A 16,855-nucleotide genomic window follows, 5' to 3' on the forward strand; every position below is an offset into this window, starting at 1 on the left:
GCTGTCTCTTATACACATCTCAAACCTACACTTTAACATCATAAATCTGAGTGAAATGTTTTTGTGTGCGTAGACTGAACCCCCTTTTTTTGTGTGGAAAAGCTGGGTTGCACTAAATGTACATTTCAGCCTTTTCTCCTTTCTTTTTTTTTTTACCAAGGAAATGTTACAAAAGGCGAGTGTGCTTCCTGTAGCATCACATGATGATTTCAAGGGACTACTTTATAACTTGCAGCACTGTGTTTGCATAAATGGTGGACAGAGTGGCGGACTTTCAACAGCAAATAATCAATGTCAAAGAGAGGTAATAACATCTTTTCTAAGCACAGAGACCGGAATTTCAACAATGATGATGGGATAATGTGTGAGCTAGCTGATAATGCTTGTGACATTCAGATTGAAAACAGGGAGTAATGTCACTTGTTAAATTATCAACTACGTGGATCATGGAAATAAGTTTATCTGCCATGAACATTCCTTTTATATTACAAATCTGAGACTGATTCACATCAGTGAAATCTATCCTAGCATCTCTGCTTTCGAAGCATTGTTGTAATTCAAAAAATCAGTCAGGGATCGATTGTGGTTTTTTTTTGGGGGGGAAAATGTTTATAGCACTAGAGAAAGTTAATTAGTCACTCCAGTGAATATGAAGATAAAGGAAATGGCTCCCATATTAATGTGGTTTTGTGTATTCAAGAACCTCTTTATTTCCTAATTAAAAAAACACACCGTTTTCCCAAGATCAGGGTCAAACAGTTTGTGACTTGTTTTAATTTGCTGTTCCAAGTTTAAGCGGTTAAAATGTGTCGAGCACTGATCTGTATTTCATCTGACTTAAATCTACTGTGGCATAATTTTTACAAAGTGCTGTTGTTTTGCACTGAGATCATGTAACCAGTCTTTTGAGGTCTTGGTTGAATAAAAGAGCACAGCGCAGCCAAACATCTGCAGCTTGCATAACCAAAGCCCTGGCCAGTTGAAAACAGTGCAATCACTCATTTTGAGCAGAAATAATAGCGGCTGGAATTTGGCCAGAGGCGGTGCAACATTTCATAATCATGGAGATCGGCCAATAAATGATATACGCTATACGATACGCTGCTAGGGTTGTGTTTACATTTAACATTTTGGGTTGTGTAGTGGTAAGTGGTCACTCAGTCAGTTTCTTGTTTTGATGGGCTGTGAAACTTAAGTAACTCGAAATCCCAAATGATCCCTTATAAAACTGGAGGATTGGGAAAAAGACCTCTAGGCTGAATACACTGCTTCCATCTGAGCTTTGGAGCTTTGAGCAGAGCAATAGCACAACATGGAAGTAGTATTTTTACCAGCGTTTTTGTCCACCCACATAAATATAATGCAGTGCAGCCCAACACCACCACTACCTGTAGTCTACAGTACCTGTCAACATACTTCACAAAGATAGTATTTTGTGCACAGAGATAGTATTGCATGAAATTGATTATAGAGTTGTAGTTTATAAACTGGTAATAACTTGATTGAAGTGTGGAGCCTGCACCAAGTAAATTACATCACCTGAGGCCTTTGTACAAGCTATTTAGTTTTAGTTTTTCATTTTACAGTAATATTGCATAACAGAAGAACTTTTCAGAATAATTTTTTTCAGTTTTCTGACCGTTTTTGAGTCTTTAAAGCAACTGACTGAATTTAATGATGGGGAATGTAGGGAAATCTAATGTTCCATCATCCTGTAATTGATAACTCTTGCCCCAGTGGCTACTGTTCAGTAAACGTTATTGTCCATGTAATATGCACGTGTCAAAAAACTGTTAATAAGTACATGGTAACCAATACCATTCAGTTTAAAAAACATAATACTGGTATTGGTTATCAGAACTATTTCTATCACTACATTTAGCTGCCATGCCTATCTGCTGTTTGCATGCCGTCTTTCCTCTTTTGTGTCATAATATGTAAAAAAAAACAACTGGTTTCTACCACTGTGAAATCAGCTGCTCTTATTTATATCCACAATGTCTCACATCCACACACCCACACACACACCTTTTGTAGTTTTCCCCTTGATAAGCTTGCCTTAATCCCCACAGCAAAAAATAGTGGGGAGCCCTTTGTCTTGCCAGCCTGCCAGCAGCTAACCAAACGGTTTGCTCAGTTAATAATAGCCAGCCATCTTTGTTTAGGGCCTTGTTCTCAGACATCCCAGTCCCGCTAATTGGCTAATTCCCAGTTCCAGGACTGATACCTCCATGATGATGGTGATTTCATTAGCGAACACAGGTAGGCTCCTCACACAGAGTTTTAGATAGGCTACCATTAGTGGCAGACACTATTTAGGTACTACTTCCACTGTACTAAAAGCAACAAGGATAGAACAGTGCTAATACCTGATGCAGGTTTGGCTAACCAAGAGGTTGTTAGAATCAAGTATGGCTCCTGCCATGTGTCCTGATTGCTCAGATTGTTTAATAAGTGTTTTAAACAGGGATGACACATTAAATGTTGGATTGGAACAGTAGGCTAATGATGTGAGTCCAGTAACTGGCTTAGGAAAGACCTGAGTTTGGAGCAACTGCATTCACTGGCAACTGGGGCAGCTATATGGGGCACTACACACAGGCTAGTGTTTTAACTTAAATTAATTTAATAAACTTTCATGGTGTGTATGTCATGTGAAGGACTTGGTTAAAAAAAAAAAAAAAAAAAAAACTGCCTTAACCCATGTGGCCGCATTGAATCTTCAGTTTTGTTTCCTCTGTCCTTGGAGGTTTTTTCAGCCGAGTTAAAATAAAATTAAAAGACAAGATAGTTCTGATCTCATTACCAGTGCCCTTTCCTCATGTAGCCCCTACATCCAACCTGGCGTTTGACCTGACCACAGTCTCCCTCTCGCCTGTGTCCTCCTCAGGTATAAAATGATCAGCGTTGGGATTTGCGGGTTAAGGACGCTTAGAGCAGGGCTTTTAATGTCATGACGTCAAATTAATTAGCGGCCACTCTGATCCTTTCAGCCTCTAAGCTGCACTCTTTACTGTTCTGTCTGTCGGCGGACACAGGATGCATTAGTGACTCCCTCGGGGACTGTGGTGGAGGATGCACGTCCGCGCAGACGGATGCTACTGAGCCACCCTGCCCTGTAGGCCGCACAGAAACACTTTTGTATCCTCTTCGTCTCGAAATTTCGCCACAGGTGATGCTTCTGTGAAAGGAACACAAGAAAACACACAAGTTCAACATGGCAGACAAGGATAGCGTGGAGAAATACCTGGAGAACAATCCGCAGTTCGCCAAAGAATACTTCGATAAGAAGCTGCGCGCGGAGGCTCTGACCGCCGCCTTTTCTGCACCTGTCGACGTCAAAGACACTGCATCTTTCAAGGATGTTAACTCCGTACAAGAAGCCGCCATCATCTTCGAGCTGGTCCAGGAGATGCAGAAACAGGGAGACATGGAGCCGTCCCTTCACAAGGTGTTGCAGAGAGTGGCCCTGATAATACAGGCCGACAGGATCAGTTACTACTCATGCCGGTCCAGAAACGGAATACCTGAGCTGTACACTTCCCTGTTTGACGTGACTCCAACATCCAAATATGAGGCAAACTTGGTCGATCCGCAGGGTGAAATTGTGTTCCCTCTCGATATGGGTATTGTCGGTTTCACGGCACATTCCAAAAAGCCCCAAAACATTCCTGACGTCACAAAGGTGAGGAGCAGTGAAGTAGCCGCGGGATTCAGATTTTGTCAAAAATGATATGGCGATGCGGCCTGTGTACTATAAAGTTATTAGTGAAGATGAGCAGTGTAAGTTTGGTGGACCTTAAAAAAGACGAAATCACTTAAATTTATTGTTTTATAAACTTGAATTTGTCAGCTGAGGGTCATTGGCTGGACTGTAGGCCACACAAATTAGTGTCCCTGTCATAGCAGCCTATATTTTCTTTCTAAATGTGCATAGTATGAGATGCACAAATTTACAGACTGATTAATAAATTACCACCACACTTTTGTTTATTCAGTGCAGAGCTGATAGAAGTGACATACAGTTTGTTTTTTGTTTTTTTTATTCTGGTCTGCCTGTAAAATATATTTAAACTAACACTTGAAATTCTTGCTGTTACTGCTTTGAAGATGTAGGCTACCTGCAGGGATTCAAATAATCCCACATAATCCATCTAATGATATTGAATAGAGTGATAAACAAACTGAAAATCAGTGATACAACATATTAAGGAAAGGGTTTTATTTTACATTGCATAATTTTAGCATGCAACAAATTTAATGAAAACTATGAAACCTACATTCCCTATTGGATTATTATAATAGTCATGTGAAGAATACTGACCCATCTATTCCATTGACAAATGTGAATGTAGCTTTTTTGTCTTATGCTGCTAATGATAGAGAATAATTGAATATTTATCACTGAACAAACAACAAATTGTAGTTTATGTTTTTTAAATAAAGATCAAACAGTGTGGCGCCCTGTATCTGTGAGTGTGAGATACATTATGATGATAAATCTTGACAGGCAGTTCATGAGCACATGAAAAAAAACAGGAAACTGCATAGAATGAAACGAACAGTTTTAATTGTGTTGCTGTATGTTAATGATGTTATATTTAAGCACAACTGATATGAAGTTTTCTTTGTCTCTTGATCCAGAATCAAAAGTTTTCTGACTTTGTGGACAAACAGACTGGATACAAGACCAAATGCATGCTCACTTTCCCTCTGTTGGCTGATAAAGAATGCATTGGAGTCATCATGGCGCTAAACAAAATAGGAGCCGATACGTTCACTCCAGAGGATGAGGCTGTAAGAACACACAGTTAAACATTAATATTCACTCTTATCAGTAGTGACTCAGTGAGCTTGAACAGGTTTTGGAAACTCTGACTGTTTAATAAATTGAACTTAAATTTGCCCATTACAGTATCAAATAGAGGTACTTGAACTGTATTTATTGTGTCCTCTTTGGAATAAGAAATATCAGTCACAATACACCCTATTTTGCATGAATTATCTGTTACTTTACTGTTACTTGTGTGCTACTTTAAAAAGCCTGTGCTCTGCCACTTGAATTTTGCAGCTAAATAAAGATTATTGCTGTAATTACATCTCACCAGTAGGGTGCAAAACACAACCATTATGATCAGTGGGAGTCAATCAGACCCGACTGACGTGATTCGGTTGCTTTTGAGCATTCAGCTAAAAAAAAAAAGGCAAAATGAATTAAGCAGGAATATGTTATCTATAACATTCACTACTGTCTCTAGTTATTCAAAAGCCATAAATTCTCACTGAAGCACGGTTCCATAAAGAATGATGGGTAACGTGATTCTCAGTCATTAGAACAAGAACTGAAAAAGAGAGATTTAAGGAGATGATTGGCAGAAATGATGCACAGGGTAAAGGTTTTAACTGCTAAGATGTGTTATAGTGTCTGATATCTCAGTATTCTTTGTGTTAGGTAATTCTCTTTCTTGTCCATTTTCTCTCAGATGTGTAAACTTTAAAAAAAACACTCGTATTTACGTGATTAATCATCAAAGGGCTTGGTCATTTGATCAGCCTGCGAACACGTGCATGTGTGACTAATGTAGCATAGATCTATGTAAACCCATGTCCAAATAATGTGTAATCTGTATAAAGATTAGCTAAACGTGGACTTAAATGACCTCATGATGTGTGATTCACAAGAAAGAGTTTAGTTTAAGCCAATGTTTTCTGATCTGTCAAATCTAAATGTCATCATATGTGAGCAGCATCCTATACACCCACCATGTTATTCCTATAGAATTCTCTTAATATGACAAATCACACCTTTTCTTAGTCAAATCTGTACTGCTTTTAAACATTTTTACATGTGCCACTGTCTTAAATCTGCTGCCGTGTATTGATGAAACCTCAAATCTGATTTTGTTCTTAGCTCTTCCACAAGTACATGAACTTTGCTCAAGTCATCACCTTGCAGCATTTCACAGCCTACATGTTCAATGTGGAGTCCAGGAGAAGTCAGGTAAACTGAACCGTTGCTATTGGATAAATAAAAGGGAAGTGGGGGTGAGAGAGTGGATGTGCCGTACTGTGATGTTATCCAGTGGGACTCTCCTGTCACCCCCACTGTTATTTGTCTGTTGGTATTTTTAAATCATAGAATGCTCATACTATAAAAATGAACATTGAATTACCTCCATTCTTTGCTCACAGGTGCTGCTCTGGTCAGCCAGTAAAGTGTTTGAGGAGTTGACAGACATTGAAAGACAGTTCCACAAGGCGCTCTACACTGTAAGGATATATCTACAATGCGAACGATACTCAGTGGGCCTGTTGGACATGACCAAAGAGAAGGTTGGTAATGCAGAATAGATTCAGTTTTGCAGACTGGATTGAGTTGATAGCGTTAATGGCTACAGGCATAAATAACTTAAAACCAATACTGACTGTGTTTTTCTTCCTGTAGGAATTCTATGATGAATGGCCAGTGAAACTGGGTGATGTGGAACCCTATAAAGGACCAAAGACGCCAGATGGCAGGGTAACAAACTCATTTTCCTCCTCATTACATCAGTTTTTGTCACATGTGGCATTTTAAATTCTACTCTCTTTTAACTTTTTCATTGTCTAACATAGTTTGAAGACGATCAGTCATTTCTAACAGGCTTCTCCTTTTCATACAGGAAGTCATCTTTTACAAGATCATTGACTACCTCCTGGAAGCCAAGGAAGAAATCAAAGTCATACCGTAAGCAGTATTAATTACATGCTATAAATGCAACCAAACTAATTTAGTACATTACAGAGTCCACCTGTTATAGTTTATTAAATGGAGGCATCCAATGCATTTTAAAACACATGAGACAATCGTGCTTGCCCACCCATTAATTCTGCATCTGTCTGGTATTTGAACCACAGACAGTTCTGAGGGTTTCTGAGGAGTGTTATTTGGGAACTAACGTGATGCAATAGCTGAGTAAATTTGAGCTGAAGGTGGAGCGTCAGCACTGTTTAACATGCTTCTCAGGGATTCATTTGCTCAATCCAGCTCACACAACTCTGTGTTTCTATCTTTCAGTGGTCCACCTGCAGATCACTGGGCTTTAGTCAGCGGGCTACCGACCTATGTTGCAGAGAATGGCTTTGTAAGTCTCTCCTGGCTGCTGCAGGGCAATTCATTACCCAAATCACTAGAATAATAAAAGAATGACTGTAAAGACGTAGAGAGACATACAGTGACAGTAACATAAAAATGAAGTAAGAGTGGAGAGGCAGAGATGGAGCTGAACATACAATACAAAAGAGTATGTCACTCCACATTTAACAATTTTGCTCCACAAAATAAGCCGGAGTTATGTAGGTCAGTGGTTGGGTTGGTGGAGCGTATTTGTAACTTGGGTTCAGTTAAGGGTCAGTTTAAGGCACTGAATACATAACAGGATGCCTACTCCGTTTAGATTAAAAAACTATAATGAACATACTGTAATTCCATTCGGTAAAATAGAAATGTAAAGTAAGCTATAACAAGCAAAGATATTATTCACATAACAATTATGACAATGATTGATTTTATAAGCAGATATGTAACAAATACTAATAACAAAACAACAAATGTTTTCCATGTGAGTGCAGATTTGCAACATGATGAACGTGGCTGCAGATGACTTCTTCACTTTCCAGGTGAGGACACTTTAACCGTCCATTTGCTTTAAGCAACATACAGGACACCCATGCACTTGTACATGGCCACCCGTATTCCACATATGCACACGATAGAATGAACGTCACTATATGCTGTGTTACACTTTTACTGATAATGTAATACAATATGCGCAATATGCTGCTTTCATATCACACTCTTGAAGCTCATATTCAGGAAGAATCGGAGCCCTGATTCAAAAAGTTTTATTTCAACGTCTTTCAGAAAGAGGCTGTGGACGACTCGGGCTTTGTCATCAAGAATGTCCTGTCGCTGCCCATTGTCAACAAGAAGGAAGAAATCGTGGGCATTGCCACTTTCTTCAACAGGAAAGATGGCAAACCATTTGATGAACACGATGAACAGATCACTGAGGTCAGCACCATGCATTTCTCTCTCTCTCTCTCTCTGTCATATTTTATATCCCGTCGCCATCATACAGAATGTCTCATTTTGGGTGTCATGTTGTTGTCTGTCTGTCTGTGTGTATGTGTGTGTGTGTAGACGCACTCTCGTCAACACTCTACACCACAGGTCTCCCCCTACAGAGGGAGAGATTCGTTCTTTTTTTTGGTAGCGTGTTGCAGCATAAATTTGCATGTTAATGACGAAACGCTGCCAAAACAGCAGTAACTTCATAATGCTTTGACAAATGGAGGTTGCTGTGGTCAAGGGAAGAAAAGTATGTAGAACTATCAGTGCATTTATCAGCTTAATTAAAGAGGTAATAACAATAATTATAAATACATCAGGATGGTAGAATAGAAGGGACCAGTTCTCTTCTTTTTTGTTTGGATGTTTCATTCCTCTCCTTCTTTCTCACTCTCATTGTTTGTTCCAGGCCCTGACACAGTTCCTGGGCTGGTCAGTGCTGAACTGCGACACCTACGACAGGCTGAACCGTATGGAGTGGAGGAAAGAAATCGCCCAGGAGATGCTCCTGTACCAGACCAAATGCACCAAAGATGAGCTGCAGTCCATTCTGGTCAGTGTCAACCTGAGTTTCACCCCACACTTAATTTTCCGGAGGCCTACCTTTGATCTCTCAACATTTGCTCAAGAAGCTTCTCAAGCAAGAATTAAAAGTAGTCAAAGGTTAATCCAGTATGAATAGCTTTTTGAGTAGCAGTCCTCCAGTGGCAGCTATTAGAGGACTAATAGAAGCTCTGATGGATCGTTTATCCACTTGGCAGCTAACATTTGAGATGATGACACGGCGGTTTACAAGGTTACAGCTTGGAGTACTTGTCTGCAGTGTCTGAAAACATGACATTTGAATGCATTTACTTCTTTTTGTAGCAGATGTAAGAATTCAACCTCTAAATTGTTGTATGTGATATGATGGCAGCGTGTTCGTGGGTGGAATGTAAATTTTATTTCAAATTGATTGTTCTCTCTTTTATAACCAGAACACCAATGAAAAGTTTGGTGCGGAGCCTGAAGACTGCGACGCGAAAGAGATGTACAAACTATTGGTATGTTTTCTTTGATCCTCCAGAACAAATATTGAAACTCTGTGAAAACAATACATACTGTAGTATTAATACAGTCATCACATGCACAGGCACAGGCAAACGCAAAAATGAATAAATGCATGCATGGAATGATGAATTTGCATATTATAATGAACTATCAGCCTTATTTAGGAAAGTTCAATTTCCACTGTAAAATGTAATATGTAATGTGAAATAATCATTTTCTTTACTCTTAACTATCTGAAGCGTGTCACTTCGTAAAACACACACAGTGTAATCATGTAGTCATCTTGGCTTTTTTGAGTGCTGAAGGAGTCATGCTTGCCGTCTGTGTGGTGTTTGTGCAGAGAGCAACCTGCCCGCCAGCTGACAACGTCAATGGAGAGAGCCTGTACCTGTTCTCCTTCAGTGACTTCCCCGTTACAGAGGTCGACCTCATCAAGGCCGGCATTCGCATGTTCTTTGAGCTCGGAGTTGTTGAAAAGTTTAAAGTTCCTCCCGAGGTGAGTCAGACGCTTATATCGATGAGTCTACCCTAATAGGAAGCTGTTGATGGTGGCTTTTCTGAGGGGATTTCCAGATGTTTTTTCTTGCAAATGCTGCCATTGTTTAGCTGAGATATAATTGTGTGATTGTGTGTGATTCTTTTTTCTTTTTTTTTTTTTATGGCTTTGAGGGGCTTTTTTTTTTTTGCTGTCATTTGCCATTAAATGAACCTTGCAGTGAGTTCAAACATACAGTCAAATCCACGGGGAAATCATTTGGAACTCATTTACTTTTTAAAAAAAAATTTTCATGAAATGTGTCTATTTTAAAATATGTTAAGAAGAGAGACAATGAGACTCAGAGAAGCAGAGTGTTAAGTAACATCTGTGAATCTTTTGGGCTGATGGGAAAACTGCCATGGCTCTGTTTTGCAGGGAAAAGACAAGTAGGTGTGATCCTTAATTAACCTCAAAGCATATGCTGTAGCTACAAATCTGAGCGATACCCAGCGGCGTAGCTGGGAAGGCAGAGTGGATTTCCTTAAGCACAAGGGCTACATGAGTACAACACACTGGGTTACAGCTCATCTGAATGCCCTCTGGAAAAATTACATTTATCATCCTTCTCACTTTGACCTCGTTCTCTGAATAATACCCACCCTCTCCCTCTCAGATACTGACCAGGTGGATGTACACAGTGAGGAAGGGTTACCGTGCCATCACCTACCACAACTGGAGACACGGCTTCAACGTTGGCCACACCATGTTCTGCCTGCTCCAGGTAAACATCTGTGCAGCATCTGCCTAACTAGCTTACGAATGAACAGGAGTATCTTCTATCTGTTTCATATAAACATCCAGTGATCCCAATAACTTTGACTCTGCAGCTTATGGGACAGTATATAACATCTGGTGACAGTTAAACAGACCGATATGCTAAATTAAACCACTTACATAGGCCCGTAACATGTTTTATTTCTTCATAAAGCTAATTGGGTATTTCACTAATACAGGTTGAATCCTGTCTAATGATCACATTATTGTGCTTAAAATGAGTACTGATAATGTCCAATATTAAGCTGATTCAGGGTTTAAAAGGTCTAGAAACAGGCTACAGATGAGAATGTAATTGTCACCATGGACAGGACAGATCATTTTATAGGTGGCTACAATCTATACCACACTCACACACACAAATACCTGCATTCCTCCTCCAGACAGGAAAGCTGAGGAAGTACTACTCTGATCTAGATGCCTTTGCCATGGTGGCTGCTGCTTTCTGCCATGATATCGACCACAGAGGAACCAACAACCTCTACCAGACAAAGCAAGTCAAAATTCATTTGTTCTGCTTGTGTTTCCAAAGTGCAGGTATGTGCGTGCAATGCGTGTCAATTTATTTTCCTATCTTTGTCTTGTTTTGTGTGTAGGAGTGCAGCTCCTCTGGCCAAACTTCACGGCTCTTCCATTATGGAGAGGCACCACTTGGAGTTCAGCAAGATACTCATGGGAGAGGAGGTACGACACGGTGTCGGTCAAAGAGTCAAATAACAGACTCACTAAGGAAAACCCGACAGACATTTTGACCGCTCTTCGTTGTCTCTTGCAGAACCTGAACATCTTCTGCAACCTCCAGAAGCGCCAGTTTGAGAATGTGCAGCACATGTTTGACGTCTGCATCATTGCCACTGATCTGGCCCTTTATTTCAAGTAGGTTTTCGGAAACATTAGGCCACAGCTAGTGCTGGACGTGAGATAATGCTAGTGGAAGACTGGCTGACTATAGCTGATGTTGCTCAAAAGTTTAGCTACACCTGGTCGATGTTTGACTGTCTCCCTTTGTCCTCCTTTTTGACTGACTCAGGAGGTTATTTATTGGAATCAATTTGTGTATTTGTTTAGTTTCTTTGGTCTGATTGACTGTCCTTTATCTCATCTTGTTTGTCCTCACGCAGAAAGAGAACCATGTTCCAAAACATTGTGAATGCCACAGAGCCGATGGCAGATGAAAAGGAGGCCATTGCCTATATTTCCAACAACCCCACCAGGAAGGAAATCATCATGTATGTATCTGACTCGGGCAAGAAGATAACACCACTGTTGTCCAGTTTACTTTGAAATGTATTTGTCAGACAGCAGACCCTTGCAAAGCATCAGCATCACTGGCAGGGTGTCATCTTCTCTTCTGTGACTGTCTGTATGTCTCGCACCTCCAGGGCCATGATGATGACAGGCTGTGACTTATCGGCTATCACCAAACCCTGGGAGGTACAGAGCAAGGTGGGTGACCAGGCTTCACATTGGCTGATTTTAGAAATATAAAGAGAAGCTTGCAAGAAGCAAAGCGGTCACAGAAAGCAAAGGAGCAAACAATACACATAATAGCTTTTTAATGTAGTTTGTTCTGCTAACAGCAACCAGTTCAGTTTTTTTACTTAACATTTATTCCATCCTGCCTCCCTTCAGTCTTTTATCAGGTTATTACTTCCAGACAATATATAGAGCTACAATCGTTTTATTACAAAGCCATGGCAACAAAAACAAGCTGGGTTTAATAGGCCACTTGTATTATAGCTTTGGTTGTTACTTTGAGATCAAATGCTAAAAGCTTTACAGAAAAGAAGCTTTACAGAGAAGAATATCCTGAGGCTGAATTGATGTGTTTTTTTTCCCCCTTCTCATTCACAATCCTTTCCTCCTCTATTTGTCCTTTATTTCCCTTTTTCATTCTTTATTCTTCTGTCTGTTTGTCTCCAGGTGGCTCTGATGGTCGCTGCTGAATTCTGGGAACAGGGAGATTTGGAGAGAACTGTTTTGGACCAACAACCAATTGTAAGAGTTTTAGCCCTTTTCTTTCACATTACTTGTTTTCTTTGTTTTTTTATAGGCTGTGATTTTAAAAAATTTTACCTCCCCTTTTTTTACACCTGAAAATCCCTCCTCTGTCTCTCTCCAGCCCATGATGGACAGAAACTGTGCCGAACAGCTACCCAAGATGCAGTGCGGCTTCATTGACTTTGTGTGCTCATTCGTATACAAGGTAATGATAGTTTTTACACCATTCAGATCCTACAACTAAAGACAGGTATGTTCATTATACACATTGAAGAAGAAGTGACACAGACACGGATTGTGTCTTCCCCTGTGTCTGTGTTGCAACAGTTCAGCTGTAACTGCTGGAATCCCAGCACACACACAATCTAACAGGGATGTCGGCATTTAATCCAGCCTCGATTTGATTTTGATTTTCTGCAAAGGGAAGAAAACCACCATAAAAAAACAGATTCTGCCCATGAATTGTTTTGACTCATTTCAGTTTAGTCAATTTTGTTACTTTCAAGAAGAAAGAACTTTACAAATGTAAACCTTAAAAGCAACTAAACCCATTTATTAACCTTACTCCAAGGCTCCATTTTAGTTTAAAGTGTGACTTATGTTTTCAAGACAATATTTAATGTCATGCTGAGCTCTGACTGTGCTGTGAACACTGATCTTTAAAGCTGGCTGTATAAGTTTAGGATTTGATGCGACTGTGTCACAAAGTCTCATACAGTCTCTTTATAAGCTTTACAGGGGAGTTGTTATAGCTTTAACCATCTTAGGCTGGATAACAGGATGTATAGAGATGAACCCGTTGAACCCAGCTCAGCAGGAATGTTAGCTAGCTGTCAGGATGGTATGTGGACAAGAACATGCACATAGGCAACATGTATAACAATGAACATGTGTCAGGAATCCCCTGTGGACTTCTCCCTCTGTGAATAACAAATACTTAACATGCAGTGTGTTTCCCTCCATTTGTCAGGAGTTCTCCAGGTTCCATAAGGAGATCACGCCCATGTTCGATGGTCTGAACAACAACAGGTCACACTGGGCCGAGCTGGCCGAGGTGTACAACGCAAAGATTAAGGCCATCGAGGATGAGAAGAAGAAACTGGAAGAAGAGGAAGCCAAGAAAGGTAAAGAAAACCTACACTATGATCCAGTTCATGGTCTGATAAAAGATCAGTGTTGAGAGTGATCCTGTATTTATATATCTTTGTTATTTCTGTGTGTTTATCTAGCTGGTGGTGGAGGCGATGGAGGGAAGTCAAAGACCTGCACCATCTGCTAAATTCCTCCAGTGCTTGGATCTGGACTGATTGCGGTCTAACTAGGACTAGTCTAGGCTACGCTAGCCTATAATTCTGGACAAGTCATCTAGTTGGAACTCTGCTAGGCTAGCTCGGTCTGGTCTGATCTACATCAGCGTAGTTCTCACTGGTTAGGTGCTGTCCGCTCTTGTGCAGTCCAGTCCAGCCTTGTTTGAGCTGGCCTGGTCCAGTCTAGCCTACTTCAGTCTAGTGTAGTCAGGTCTGGTCTACAGTCCAGTCCGGATTAGGCAAGTTTAACCATTCTCCACGGAGAGTCAGAAACATCACCAAGAAGTAATGATGGGACTCTGACTGCAAGAGAAGCTATTTGACTCTGAAGGTGCGATGTACTTGAAACTTCCTCCTTCCTCTGCTTCGTACAACACACTACCATGAACAATTGAAAAGCAATATACACACGGACAACATGTAGTTCCCCTTAATATAGCAATAATCGAAACCCTCCTGACATGCATGGTTTGAAACCATAGTTGGAGAAGCTCATTAGCTGTAGTCATACATTCCAAGTCGAGCTAAAGCACAACTCTTTAAGTATGAATTGCTTGAATAGACTACTACATGTACTGCATGTGGGTGTGTATCCATGCCAAAGCAATAATTTTCACACAGGATTCCTATTGGCAGTCACTCACCACACAGTATATCAGTACTGTAGTTCGCACAATGCACTTAGCTGCTGCTGTTCTGGCAGTGGCAGGCCATGCACAGAGGGCGGGAGGGCAGGCAGGGACAATAAACACAGAACTTTATACTTACAGGTGTCAGAGGAAGGGGGTTAGGACTATGCTTTTGGTTAACAGTTTAAGTAGCTTGGATAACATTGAATGAGATGATTGATTTCATGAACACAAAAAGAGGAAAACTGCAATCTAAAGGATCTGTTAACACTCCATCAACAAGGGCTGATGTTTTCTTACCTCAAAGGCGCAAGTGAGTTATGTAAGGGTATGTTTTAATATGCAATCTATCTATATATATATATTTTTTTTTTTTTTTTTTGATTCTTTGTCTGAGAATTTTGTACTTCAACTGTCCTCATGGATGGTGAGTTAGAGACGAGGCCAGCTTTGAGAGATGGTGTTCTGAATCTGTGAACAAATGCACACTAAAACCGCATTCAGGCATCAAGAATATGTTTTGAATTTGTGCAACTTTATCGTCAGCATTGATGAACAACCTGTGAGCTGTTTAACTTGTATCCAACGACCTGGAAAAATAACTGGAAATGGTCATTTACATAATATTTACACCAGTGTTTAGAACAAACTTACAATTCAATATCAAGTCACAAAAGATTTCTTTTAAACGTGCATGATTTCACATGTATATAGTTTATAACATAGCAATTGTAAAATGTACATTGTGTAAAGTTAATAATAACTGAAGCATAAAACTTATTTTAAGGATGTAAAAGCAACCCTTACTTCTTTAGAGGAGACAGGAGTCGCAGTTAAACAGGGAACAGTAGATCTACCTCTCCTGTAAGAAGATTTGATAGAATTTGATTTGATTGCCAGCCAGCGTTTGAGATCCACACAGCTTTAGACTTTAAATACCCTTCTTACAGAGGAGGTAAAGCAGGCTACCAAGCCTTATCATATGAATGTGCAGACGACTCGTGTTTATAAATGTATTTATAAATGATGCTGCAGCATCATTGACTGTATGATTGTTCAGGCCAAAGTCCCGTGCTTCTTCTTTCAGCACTGATGCAACAGTGAGATGAGTCGAGGCATCTCAGGGTGACTCTCCCCACAGAACCTCTTCAAACATGCTTCAAACATGTATACTTGAATTGAACTTGAGTTAGTCATGCATGTAGACAGTACACCCCCCCCCCCCCCCCCCCCCCATGCACTTTCTGAAAAACTTTTAGCAACGACAAGCTGTGTCTCAAATTCCTGTTACACAATGTCATCTCCTCTAATCAATGAGGCATCAATCAAAGGCACTTAATCCTATCAGAATGGCTTTGGGACTACCTGGAAACTCCTTTTCTGCTGCTTGAGGTGAAGTGAGGAGCTGTCACTGGAGCTAAAGCCGGTTCCTTCAAGGATCCTCTGTGATCCTTTGTACCAAATGATGCACTGTATACTTTCTACGTATCCCATCAACTATCTCTCAGACACTAGAAATCTTATCATTTGATGTATGAAATGACCTCTACTGTATGTATGTGTGATGTCATATGTGTAAGCAAATAAAGGATATAATGGAGGTGTAAGAACAGAGAGAATTGCTTTTTCTCAATATGGAAGGTGTATAGCACATGCCATGCACAATGGGGGGACACTTTATCTCTCATTCGCACTCGTGCACTTGAAGGTTAGACAGAGACAGAAAAGGAACTTAAGCAACCTTGGGCTTAGCTGCAACAGCGCTTGTTCTTAGTCACATATCGTGCAGGGATCTTAGAGACTCCAAATCTGGATGAGCCTCTGAGGAAAGAGGATCAGTGGATTGGTTCTGATCCCTGCCCGATACAGTGTTGTCTGGCTATGTTCAACATCCTGTGTCCTGCCGGCTGCAGTTTCGGCATGCACAAAACTTAAGGTTGTGTTTTGTTATGTATTAATTTTAACAAGAATACAGCAATTTTGAATACAATAAACCACAGAGCATGTCTGAAATTTAAGAGCAGCAGTGCACCCCTGTATGTGTGTGGTTTGAGTGCAGGATGAGACCTCCCCTGAGAAGATGGAATATTTGGCATGAGGAAAGAAAGAAGAAGCCCTGTAATCTATCATTTTGTGGGACACTTGAGCTTGTCAACATGACCTTTCATTCCCCGGACTCTTCAGGAGTCAGTGGGTGCAGAGCCGCCCACTTCTCTTCAAAGGGCCCTGCTTTAAAATTTCCATGTTAAATTTAAAGACCCGCTCCACACACTTATTGCTAGTTCACTCGAAAGTTTGACCTTCTTTCTGCAGAATGATGTACAATGTGTGCAGAGTTTCAAAATCTGTTTTCACCTTGATCTGCTGAGGGTACAGTTTGAAAGCCAATCGTAGTCAAACAGGCAACTTATATTTAAGTGTGATGTGGGAATTTGATAATTGCTTC

General features: G+C 40.4%; 1 protein-coding gene across 2 annotated transcripts; it reads left to right on the forward strand.

The window, feature by feature from the left end:
- The first annotated feature begins 26 nt into the window (after positions 1-26).
- pde6c (phosphodiesterase 6C, cGMP-specific, cone, alpha prime) lies at positions 27-16,021 on the forward strand. 2 transcript variants are annotated; one of them, XM_087179226.1, is made up of 22 exons: positions 27-304; positions 4,645-4,797; positions 5,912-6,001; positions 6,193-6,333; positions 6,446-6,520; positions 6,663-6,727; positions 7,058-7,124; positions 7,612-7,659; positions 7,904-8,053; positions 8,520-8,663; positions 9,088-9,153; positions 9,501-9,656; positions 10,312-10,419; positions 10,856-10,965; positions 11,069-11,156; positions 11,248-11,348; positions 11,594-11,701; positions 11,855-11,918; positions 12,396-12,470; positions 12,595-12,678; positions 13,444-13,597; positions 13,703-16,021. In XM_087179226.1, exons 1-22 carry the CDS (start codon positions 164-166, stop codon positions 13,750-13,752), a joined length of 2,238 nt encoding a protein of 745 aa, XP_087035352.1. In that variant the 5' UTR covers positions 27-163; the 3' UTR covers positions 13,753-16,021. The 2 variants fall into 2 exon arrangements, with proteins under 2 accessions (XP_087035352.1, XP_023281809.1); XM_023426041.2 differs by lacking the exon at positions 27-304 and adding an exon at positions 324-3,685.
- Positions 16,022-16,855: the final 834 nt, after the last annotated feature.

Source organism: Seriola lalandi, unplaced genomic scaffold (genome assembly GCF_002814215.2).
Source record: "Seriola lalandi dorsalis isolate HSWRI2012SDOR001 ecotype SW California unplaced genomic scaffold, Sedor1 jcf7180002054801, whole genome shotgun sequence".
In the NCBI taxonomy this organism is placed as follows: domain Eukaryota; kingdom Metazoa; phylum Chordata; class Actinopteri; order Carangiformes; family Carangidae; genus Seriola; species Seriola lalandi.

What these genes read in the sequence shown, in the direction of transcription:
- pde6c (XM_023426041.2), top strand. Translation starts at nt 3,218, where the DNA reads ATGGCAGACAAGGATAGCGTGGAGAAATACCTGGAGAACAATCCGCAG. An exon ending in AAGAGATGTACAAACTATTG is followed by an intron (nt 9,154 to 9,500) that starts GTATGTTTTCTT and finishes GTGTTTGTGCAG; the next exon opens with AGAGCAACCTGCCCGCCAGC. An exon ending in AACAACCTCTACCAGACAAA is followed by an intron (nt 10,966 to 11,068) that starts GCAAGTCAAAAT and finishes TTTTGTGTGTAG; the next exon opens with GAGTGCAGCTCCTCTGGCCA.